The sequence below is a fragment of the Delphinapterus leucas genome, chromosome 15, assembly GCF_059928025.1.
Source record: "Delphinapterus leucas isolate spDelLeu-1000000601 "Yukka" chromosome 15, BTC_Dleu_Yukka2, whole genome shotgun sequence".
Classification (NCBI taxonomy): Eukaryota; Metazoa; Chordata; class Mammalia; order Artiodactyla; family Monodontidae; genus Delphinapterus; species Delphinapterus leucas.
In genome coordinates this window covers 400,697-412,258 of record NC_143143.1, presented here as the reverse complement: position 1 = coordinate 412,258, position 11,562 = coordinate 400,697, and the positions used below count along the sequence as shown (strand labels likewise).

The following is an 11,562-nucleotide window of genomic DNA, read 5'->3' as shown; positions in this document are numbered from 1 at the left end:
TCCCTGGCATTTACCACTTAACAGAAATTGTAATATTTGTTTATTAAAGAGTCTTTCTCTCCAACTAGACCATGAACTCTCTGAGCGTAGCTGCTAACCCTGACTTGCAGAACCAATGAACATCTCATAGGTGCCCAGAGAAATGGGAGAACTCATTGCTATCATGTTGCTTTGCCTTCAACCCAAAAATATTCTTGGGTTCCCCTCATCCCTCTGTCGCTCCACGTCTGACAACGTCCTGGAAAAACCATGCCCCAAATGCTAGATGAATTCGTGACGATCAGTGAGGGTCCCACGTATTTGGCCTCCTTACTCCTTCTAATGAATTTGAAGCACTTCTTACGTTTCCTCATCTAATCAGAACAGTGGCGTCCACTCTGTTTCATTTCCAACTAAAACTGGGAACAATCAGAAACAACAATTACAGGATTTTATTTCTACTATAAATGTAAACAGTTAATCCACACCATTTCTGAGATCACCCTTTAATGCTCTGTCCTCCCACATGTAAGTACCAGGCTAAAAGTGAGCACTCTCCAGTACTAAAAAGGTTTGTAGCATAAATAGCAAGTAAAGAAACCTTTAAATTGACGTTTTTCATATTCTACATATAGTTCCCATCTTCCAATAATGTTAAATAAAGATCAAATAAAGCAAGTAGAATGACTTAAGACCAAAGCAACTAGGCAGAGCACTGCTTTGTTTTCAAGCCATACATGCCCCTGGGGAGCCCCTCATGCCCCAGTGGGAATCACTGATCTACACTTAATCACTCTCACACTACTGAAGTCTGGCACCTGCAGTTTTATTCCGCACAAATGTCAAAAACCCGTCTGTCACATGATTCTCAGCTCTTCAACTAAAATTCGCAGCCAGTGACCATTCACTGAATGCCCCTATGCGACTAAATGAAAAACAAAGCAGCCAACTAACAAGCACTATTACAGATATGATTCAAACTACAAAACTGACTAATGAATCACACAAGTCACTTAATGAAGTAGAGTCAATTACAACATGTGATTATAATAAACAGCAACATCATGGTCTGTACTTTCCCTCTATCAACCCTAAGCTTATTTTGGCCCAAAGGAAGTAAACAGTTTCAAATGCAGCAAGCCTAGTCTCTCCTAACTGGAAATCGAGTGGCCTAAGCTGTCCAAAAATAGCAATGAGTTCCAAATTTAGGAAGAAGAGGAGGAAGAAGATGAAGGTGTTTTCAGTCAACAAAATAATACTGCAAACTTCCTGCAGGTGGCATTGAGCATAACTACCCACCAAAATATTCACAGCAACACCACTTGTGCTTGGCTGGCATCACTGTCTTGTTCCCACTGCCCTGCAAACCCCAATGTGGGTGCTCAAATTTGGGATGTGCTCAGGACACTTAGCCTGACACTGGGCCCTACGAAATGCCCTGCAATTCCCTGGGCTCTCACCTCACCTTGAAATATTGAGCTCAGGGCAGGTGCTGCAATGCTGAAGGATGGTTTCATCCTATCACCACCTCTACCAAAAGTGCCTGGCATTTACTGAAAGGGAGAAAAAACAAAAGCAAGAAACTCAAAAACTAGAAAGCAAATGGATGAATGAAAACTGACTTAGGCCAGAAAAAGCTGATAAGCCTGCAATGAGGAACACTTAGAAATAACCCAATTTTCATCACAGAACCCCAAAGGCTTAAGACAGTGACACCTGTGAACACCTGGGAGCAAGGATGTAGAGTGGAATCAAAACACAGGAGGAGTCAAATGATTAAAGTCTGTTTAAGAAGCAGATGTGATCATCTCAACTGGTACAGGAAAAGCACCTGTTAAAATCCAACTCTTTCATGACAAAAACATTCAACAAACTAGAAATAGAAGAGAACTTCCTCAATCAGGCAAGGGCATTTACTAAAACCCACAGCTAACACCACAGTCAACGGTGAAAAGCTGAAAGCTTTCCCCTAAAATCAGAAACAAAACAAAGACATTGCTTTCACCACTTCTATTCAAGATTGTACTGGAACTCTAGCCAGAGCAATTAGGCAAGAAAAAGAAATAGATGGCATCCCAACTGGAAAGGAAGGACTTCCCTGGTGGCACAGTGGTTAAGAGTCTGCCTCCCAATGCAGGGAACATGGGTTCGTGCCCCGGTCTGGGAGGATCCCACATGCCGCGGAGTGGCTGGGCCTGTGAGCCATGGTCGCTGGGCCTGCGCGTCCGGAGCCTGTGCTCCGCAATGGGAGGGGCCACAACAGTGAGAGGCCCGCGTACCGCAAAACAACAACAACAAAACAAACAAACAAACAAAAATGGACGATGGACTGGAATGGACATTTCTCCAAAGATATATAAATGGCCAACAAGTACATAAAAAGTTGCTCAACATCATCAGTCATTAAGGAAATGCAAATCAAAATCAAAATGAGACACCACCTCACAACCACTAGGATGGCCATAATAAAACGAAATGGAAAATAAGTGTTGGAGAGGATATGGAGAAATCGGGACCCTCTCACACTGTTGGTGGGAATGTAAAACGGTGCAGCTGCTGTGGAAAACAGTTTGGCGGTTCCTCTATACGTTAAACCTAGAATTACCACGTGACCTGCAATTCCACTCCTAGTTATCAAGATATAGAGCAAGAATGAAAACAGGTGCTCAAACAAAACCTGTATACAAATGTTCATAGCAGCATTACTCATAATAGGCAAAAAGTGGAAACAACTCAAATGTCCATTAACAGATGAATGGATAAGCAAATTGGAATATATTCATACAATGGAATATTATTCAGTTGTAAAGAAAAATGAAGCTCTGACACACACTACAACATGGATAAACCTTGAAAACACTGTGCTAAGTGAAAAAAGTCAACACAAAAGGCCACATACTGTATGAATCCATTTACATAAAAAATCAACAGGCACATTCACAGAGACAGAAGAAAGACTAGCTGTTGCCAGAGGCTAGGAGCAGCGGATAATGGGGAGCGACTGCTAATGGGAAAAGGGTTTCCATTCAGGGTGATAAAAAAGAGTTGTGCAACTAGATAGTGGGGATGGTTGCACAGCACTGTGAACATACTTAATGCCAAGGAACAGTACAGGTTAAAAAGGTAAATTTTATATTGTGTATTTTTACCACAATTAAAAAGAAAGCAGTTAGCTACTCTGCATGGATCCCCTTCCTGCCTGCCCCGAACAAAGACTGGGGCATAAAGCCAAGGGCTCTCTAGACCAGAGGGTAAGAGGCATAGCTGAGTTCTAGAATGCCTTCCTGTAAAGGGGGATAAGTGAGCACTTCCCTGCTAATTTGGGGAGGCCACAGCCCCACTCTTCTACCTGACTTCTACAACGAGGCAGGAGGCTGGAAAGCCCATCTTTGGGAATCTAACAAGTCCAGTAAAAGACCTAAAGACGATGACACTGAGCGTCCCTCGAGGTAACCCCACCCGTTTTCCTAGCCAACAGTGACAGGACCAGCGCAGGCGCAGAGAACTTCCGAAGCGCTGGGCAGGGTCCCGCTCTCAGCTATGCGAGTTCAAGCAAGATCACCCGACGCTTCAGGACAGGCGGACTCACGCCAGCGAACACTTAGGCCACGGACGGAGACTGCGACGCCACGGCATTCAGAAACAAGAACGTGTTACTAAATTTTAGAGGAAAAACAATAACCACCAAAAACCTCTGGAAAATTTAAAATTTGATGGCCCAAATAAAACGCCCAACACATAAGTTACAAAACTGAAGAATCTAGAAAGTCGAACAAGAAGACAAAGCTGGAAAGTGGGAGGAGATTAAGAAAAAAGAGAGAATTGTCAAACCAAATAAACAGAAAATTCCCCAGAACTACCCAACCGTCCCGCGTTTCCAGACTTAAAGGAACTCTGAAGCGTCCAGCGAAATGGACGAAAACAGACCCGAACCGCTCACGTTTCCGAGCTGGGAGGGCGGAGCGAGGGAACGGGTAGTGCACGGAGGACCTGGCACAGGACCCGGCACCGAGCTGGCCCCGCCCGACGTCAGCGGCCTCCGCGGGCAGCGGCCGGCACGCGCGACCCCCGGGCAGAGCGCCGAGCCCGGGCACGCGAGCCGGGCAGCCGGCGTGGGGTGCGGCGCCCCGGGGCCGCGCCGGGTGCTGGCAGGCGGGGGTCGGCGGGCCGGGGAGGAGGCGCCGTGGTGGGGGGAGGGGAGCTGACGGGGGCGCGCCGGGTTGGGGAGGGGGCGCTCAAGAAGGACCGGGTGAGGCAGAGGGCGCCTGGGGCCAGCGGACTGAGGAGGAGCGGGCTGAGGGGGAGGGGACTGAGGCGCCGGGGCGGCGATGCCAGGCTGAGAGGGGGCGCGGGGGCAGCGGGGCTGAAGCGCCGCGGCCGTTGGCGGCCCTAGCGGGGACCGCAGCCCACCCCCACCCGCGCCCGCCACGAGGGACGCCCGGGCCCCGGCCCCACTCCGCCCGGACCCCCGCCCCGACCCCCGGCTGCAGCTCACCTGCCTGGCGCCGCCACCGCCGCCGTCGCCGCCCCCCCGCAGCAGCCTCCGCCTGAGGCCTCGTCTGCACCGCCCAGGCCCCGCAGACTGTGCCTCTGCCAGCCAATCGCGCGCCGCGCCTGGGAGAAACGCGGACGTCCACCAATCACGGGCGCGCCACTCGAAGCTCCTCGGCCAATGCGGAGGCGGCCTACCTAGGCGCCCAGCCAATCGAGAACTGTTGCCGAGCCGTGGGGCGGGGAAATGGGCGGGGCTCAGAGGCGGTGCGCGGCGCGGAGGGGGCGGGGCGAGAGAGCCGGGAGGAGGGGCGGAGGGGCTCCGGTCTCAGGGAGGGTCTCTGTCCAGAGGAGGACCCCGGTCTCAGGAGGACCTGGGTCTCGGCCGGCAAGAGCCAGGCCGTCCCGCGCCGTGGCCGCCATCCCTGCAACACCCGTCCCTGCGCTCCGTGGCTGTCCTCGAGCCCCTGCCCCCCACACCCAGTAACTGTGCGGTCTCCGAGCTCCGCCCGCTTCCCCAGGTGTGCGCGCCGGGCCGCAGGTGCGCTCCTCCGAGGCGGAACGTGGCGGAGCTGGGCCCTCCGGCTGCTGCCCCGGGGCCTGCCGAGGACACCTGCGCCTTCCTGACCTGCAGGCTTCTCCGTCCACGGACCACACAGATAACAACAGGCCACTTTTGGGTGGGGTTTTGCAGTGGCTGAGCCCTGCCCTTTACTATCTCTTTAAGTTTCACAACCGACTTGCCAGGTAGATAAAGAAGCTATTATGATCCTACTTTACAAAAGAGGAAACGCGGCTCCAGCGGGTTAGGGGGCCGGTGAGGGCGGGAAGAGCCTACCACATTGCCTGCTCAGGAAAAGACTTCCAGGGCTGAAAAGGAAAATCCAGTTGCGTGGGCCATTTTAATGAGAACATATTTATTACGGTAATGGCAGTGGACTAATGCAATGTTAGCTGGCTGTCCTCGTAGGGTTTAGGAAGAAAAAGGATAGCCTTTTTCTTCTCTTTATTAACTCACAGCAGAGGGGCTGTGTCTTTAGCTGAGCTTGTAGGAAGCCTCATCCCTGGTATAAATTTTACAGATGCCGGTAGGTGTTTCATAAGCAGGGTAGGTGTTCAACAAGAGCACGGGCAGAAAGAGGAGAGAAGGTTGTGTTTTTTGAGTGTTGCCTGGGAGGGCGGGGGGTGGACTGAGGAGAATAAAGATCTGGATTAAGTCTAGGCCCGTGTTGTCTGTAGTAGCTACTGGCCACGTGTAACTGTTGATCACTGGAAACGTGGCTAGCCTGAACTGAGGTGAGCTGTGTGTGTATAAAACAGAATTTTGAAGACTAAGTATGAAAAAGAAGGTAAAATGCCTCACTAATATTTTAAAATATTGCTTATGTGTTAAGTTGTAATATTTTGGATATGTTGGTTAAATAAAACATTATCAAATTAATTTCATCTGTTTCTCTCTGCATTTTTAATGCAGCTACTAGAAAATGTGAGATTTCATAGGTGGCACTCATGGTGTTTCTAGTGGACAGCAGTGTAGACATCCGCGGACACTTCTGGGTAAGGATTCCACACGGAAGGCAGGTCACAGAAGCAATCTTCTTCCGATAATTACGAAATGACCAAGACCAGCTTAAAAGAAGAAAAGATATTTCACCGGCAACAACGAACAGGGAAGGGTGCAAAGCCACATGCCATAAGGCCAAAGGAGGGGATGAGATACTGGCGGGGCTCCATGGGACCTCCAGTACATGATGAAAGGAAGCTCACGAAATCCTGAGGGTCCCGCCAGGTTTGAGAGGAACAGCAGAGGATGTGCAGGCAGCATCGGGAAAGGCACGAAAAAGCTTTTGAGAGTAGAAGCCCGTGCTTCCCATCCTGGGCCCGTGTTGGTGCGAGGCAAGCCCAGCAGCCTCTCAAATCACTTCAGCCCCACCCGCTCCCGCCCCAGCTCAGAATCCGGAATCTGAATGCCTCTCAGCCTTGGTGGAGGTGAGCACCAAGGCTGGGCTCACCATTTAGGCCTCCAGGCTGAGGAGTGGGGAGCAGCCGGCGGGGGCGGGGGGACACGGGGGGACACGGGGAACGGGGAAATGTCCCTGGCAAAAAAACAACAGAAACAGGCCCTTAGAACACTCACCAGCAAGAGGAAACAAGCAGGACAAGATGCCCTGATGGAGGAAGCAGTAGCTGACAGCCCCCCACCTCTAGCACACAGGGATGGGAGGAAACCCATGACCCTCCCTGCTCGTGTCTCCTCCACCTGCGGGGAAAGAGGCTGCAACAGGGACAGACCCCCCTGGTGCCGACTCAGGTGAGGCCTGGAGGTCTTCTCTGGAGGGACTGCGCCCACCCTGACTACTTCCATCTCGTTTGTGCTGGCTTCGGCCGGCTTCAGCTGGTTGGTATCGGTCTGTACCGGTGGGTGGGTATGAACGAGTTCACCTGGCACTGCAGCTGCTCCGGGCCCTTCAGCACAGCCACAGACACCTGGAGAACAGCCAGCCCTGCTCCTCTGGAGGCCGAGGCCCGAGCAGGAAGAGACTTCCCCATAGGCGCCGTCGTGGGCGTTGGGAGTCTTCCCTCCCCTCGCCGTGCCGGCCCCGGCGCTTATGCTTTCCACCTTCCGTCTCCCTCTTGCTGTGGTCCTACTCCACGAGGTCTTCCCCGCCTGTGCCCACCCGTGCCCAGCTGTGCCCCTTGACTTCGACCCCAGCGTGCTCACCTGGACAGCTTCTTGGGCACTTACTCCCAGTCTTTCTTCTTAGTGGAACTGCATTAATTTAACATATGTTTACTGCATGCCTACTGTGTGCCCCATACTTAGTAGGTGTTGGGATCCACCGATGAAAATCAAGTTTGCTGCCCACCTGACACGCCTGCTTTCCAGCAGGAAGAGACTTGCGTAACAGATACGTGTGTTTGTGCGTGTGTCTTATGCTTACAGAGTGAGAATTCACTATTCAAGAAAGCAAAATGGGTGGAAACACTGCTTTCTAGATGGAAAAACAAAAGAATTCTTCAGGTGACAGGTAGTTGGAGTGAGACAATCGCAGTGCAGGAAGCTAACCTGGAGCCTGATGTCTTATGGAGTTAGATCACGGGAGGGAAGAGATAACTCCAAGAACAAAGCTAGTTTTCCTTGAAAAAGAAAACAGCGCTCACAGTGTCATATGTGCAGAGACGGGGCATGAAATGTACTCAGGAAATGACAAGCTGTTAACTGAAAAATGTAGGTTCTATATGATTCCATGTGTGTATAGACACACACACACACACACACAGCACAGAAAATTGCCAGTGATTCTATCCAAGTGGGGCTTCGTAAATTGTTTTCTTATTTGACTTTACCTGTATTTTGCACAAAATACTAAGAAATTTTTAGAAATTTTAGAAGTTTAGAAATGTTAAACTATGGAAAAAGTACAGTAATATGCACACTGACTCCACTGTCCTAAATTAACAACTACTAATATTTTGCCGTTTTCTCATTGAAATTTTATTTTTAAAGAAATAAGACTAGATTCCAGATGAATGACCACCTAAATGAAAAGGAACACTAGGGGGGCTTCCCTGGTGGCGCAGTGGTTGAGAATCCGCCTGCCAATGCAAGGGACGCGAGTTCGAGCCCTGGTGCGGGAAGATCCCACGTGCCGCGGAGCAACTAAGCCCGGGCGCCACAACTACTGAAGCACGCACACCTAGAGCCCGTGCTCCGCAACAAAAGAAAGTCTTCGTGCAGCAACAAAGACCCAACGCAGCCAAAAATTAAACAAATAAAAAAATTAAATTAAAAAAAAAAAAGGAACACTACGATGTCAAAAGAAGATAATGAAGGAGGCTCTGTTTCCCAGGGGCGGGGAAGGATTTCTTAAAACAAACCTCAAAAGCACAGACCTTATGATGAAACATTGATGGATCTGATTACATCAAAATGAAAGATGTCTGCTCAATAAAGATACCGCAAACAAGCCAGCAGACAAATGACAGGTCAGAAGATATCTGCCATCTTTAAAAGACAAGGAGTTACTGTTTAGAATATACAAGAAGCTCCTACAAATCAACAAGAAAAAGAGGAATGCAATAGGAAAATGGGCAAAGGATGGGAACAGGCAATCCACTGAAAAAGAAACTTAAATGCAGGACAAGAATATAATAAAGAGTTGCTTCAGCCCATTAGTAATCAGAGAAATGCAAATTCAAGTAATTCCATACCACTCTACCCCCATCAGATTGGCAACAATCAGAGTGGACAACACCGAGTATTGGCGGGCACGTGGACGGCCCAAGCAAGCTCAGGGGGAGGGTCCCTGGAGCAGTCAGGGTCACAGAGACAGAAAGGAGGAGGGTGGGCACCAGGGCCTGGAGGAGGGGGTTGGGGGTTAGTGTTTAATGGGGACAGAGTCTCAGTTTGGGAAGATGAGAAAGTTCTGGAGACGGACAGTGGTGACCTTGCACAACAATGTGAATATTCTTAATACCCCTAAACTGGACACTGAGAAATGGTTAAGTTGGTAAATGTTATGTGAATTTTAGTACAGTTTTGTGGCATCTGGAAAGCAGCCTCCCCGAGGTACCTCCTGTGGATGAAATCCTCCCACTGATTACAAAACCCACCTGCTTGGGGGCTTTAACCCGTTCCAAGGGGAAAGGGCAGCATGCAAATAGTGACCCAGGAACCGGATGGGCCAGAGTGAAGGCTGCTCCCAACATGGGGCACAGGTGTCCAGACTCGTGTAACTGGGCGTGAAGATGCTGGGAGGTCTCAGCTCCCCAGGGATCTCTCCTGTGCCCTCTGCAGCCCCCACTCCTTTCCACCGCCTGTCCTTAGCCCCTGGAAACCACTAGCCTGCCATCTTTTCCTAAAGTTTTGTCATTTCAGAAATGTTGTATAAGGACTTCCCTGCTGGTCCAGTGGTTAAGACTCCACACGCCAAATGCAGGGGGCCCGGGTTTGATCCCTGGTCAGGGAACCAGATCCTACATGCATGCCACAACTAAGAGCCCACATGCTGCAACTAAAGGTACCACACGCTGCAATAAATATCCGACATGCCGCAAGTAAGACCCGGCACAGCCAAATCAATCAATCAATCAGTAAATATTTTGTAAACATTGTTGTATAAATGGTATCATACAGTATGTCAACTTTTGAGGCTGGCTTTTTAAACTCGGCACGATTCCCTGGAGATTCACTCAGGTCGGTATGTTTATCAGTATTTGGATCTGTGTGGTTTGTTGTGGTTTTTTTTTTGGCTGCACCACGTGGCTTGTGGGATCTTAGTTCCCCGACCAGGGATTGACTCTGGGCCCTGGCAGTGAAAGCTTGGAGCCCTAACCGCTGGACCACCAGGGAATTCCCATGGATCTGTTTTAATGCGAGACTTTTTAAAAGGAGGTTGCAAACACGATAGGACTAATCAATTGGACCATGACATGGATCTTTCTGTCGTGGTGAGTAGGACGCTGTCCCTCCTCCTGTCCCTCTCTGACGACACTTCTCTGAAGTTTGGGGACGCCCTTCTTTCATGCAGCAGGAAATGGGACGCAGAGAGACGTACACTTCACGCTGACTGGCAGCCCTGTTCTCCTGAAGCCACAACACCCGGACTCCCAGCGTCATCCATGTGATGACGACGTCCTGACAGCACCCGGGCTTAGACTTGTGGGGACCTGTTCCCGTTCTCAAAAGGTGCCCACCCTCCTGGTGGCCGCAGACATATGCTGGTGACCGGCTGTTTATGCATCAGGTCCTTTGCATCTGTGAGTTTATCACACAGGCTTCCACGTCTCAAATGTCCATTCTTAAATGCCCCGAAGTGTATTGGAAGTCACCGCAAGGTAAACTTCTCCTTCTTGGGGATGTGGCTGTAAGACAGAGGTAACTGAGATTTGAATCCAAAGTGGGATTCTTCTGAGTTCTGAAGCATTTCTATTGTCATACGGTGAGTGTTTCTGCCTGTGGTGAGTCACTGTCACAATCTACACAGACCATCACACAACCAGGTGCAGCCAGTTCATCCACTTGTGGCCTCTTCAAAGACCCTCCAACCGGCTGGAGAAAAGCATATGAACCTCTGTCTTCCTGTAGGCCCTGAGTCCGTTCTCATCCCTGCTGTATTTCCAGACTAGAGGACGGCACTCCTTTCCCGCACTGTGAGAGATAGGCTTTGACGGCAACCAGCATGTGCGCATCTTTTCTATGACCGCCAACAATGACAGGTATCTTGTAGGAAGTATCTAGAGGCTTCTGCTTCCGTTTCTATGGTCAGAAGTCTCCTTGCTTCTGCATATTCAGAGAAAAGTGAAAGGTGACCCAAACTTGCCTTATGAAAAGCCCAACATTGCAGGTAAGCAGATCTCACCTTTACGGGCAGAGTTGTGTGTAGGGGCTGGAGGACATTTAGCAGCTAAGGTCTGTTCATTTCTTTGGTGAGAAGATCACTGACTGAGTCTGCCAGAATTTACCTTTGCGCTGGCACCAAACACGCAGACGGATGAGCACAGTTGAGTTTGTGGACAAGATCATGACAATCTTTGTTTTATGTATTCTGCAGTCTCATTAAACTCTTCACAGACATCAAGAAGGCGATTTGAAACTCCTTTCTTCCAATCAAAGCAGCTAAGAGCTGGAAGAACAGTGTTTCGTTGCCGGGATCGCATGGGTCTCATTGGGGTGAGATCTGAAGGGTCAGCTCTACGCTGTCAGGGCAGGAGACACATCTCTTAGCAAAACCTTAGTTCCAGTCTCAGAATGCAGAAATGTCACTTTACTCAGCTCCACAGGGCGTGAAGGGACAATGCGTCCCCAAGCTCCGACAGCGCTTACTGACCATCTGTGGCTTTGGAGAGACAAAAAGTTGCGGCTGGTCTACAAGAACTTTCCTGTCACGTCAGGGACTCGAGGTCAGTCCCCACCTGTGCCTTCACCCCCTCCATCTGAAAGTCCGTATCCAGATCTGTGCAACCCCACAGCCTGAGGCTTTAGCCGCTATGCAAACTGCCACACTCATAACTGCAGTTTAGAAAACATAAGAAAGTATTAAAAAAAATTTTTTAAACCCACAGATCACTCTAATCCCATCACCCAGAGCT

The 11,562-nt window shown here is 49.8% G+C and overlaps 1 protein-coding gene across 12 annotated transcripts in view; it reads right to left on the bottom strand.

The window, feature by feature from the left end:
• The window catches only part of SUN1 (Sad1 and UNC84 domain containing 1), a 51,952-nt gene extending 47,394 nt beyond the window's left edge, over positions 1-4,558 (bottom strand). For 3 of the 12 annotated variants that reach the window (XM_022563461.3, XM_022563464.3, XM_089895474.1), the window contains exon 1: positions 1,445-3,988. In XM_022563461.3, the coding sequence (XP_022419169.3) occupies positions 1,445-1,529 (85 nt within the window). In that variant the 5' untranslated portion in view covers positions 1,530-3,988. Of the gene's footprint in view, positions 1-313; positions 3,991-4,474 lie in introns of those variants that run through there. The other 9 variants (XM_089895473.1, XM_089895477.1, XM_030760587.2 and 6 more) reach the window with 7 other exon arrangements.
• Positions 4,559-11,562: the final 7,004 nt, after the last annotated feature.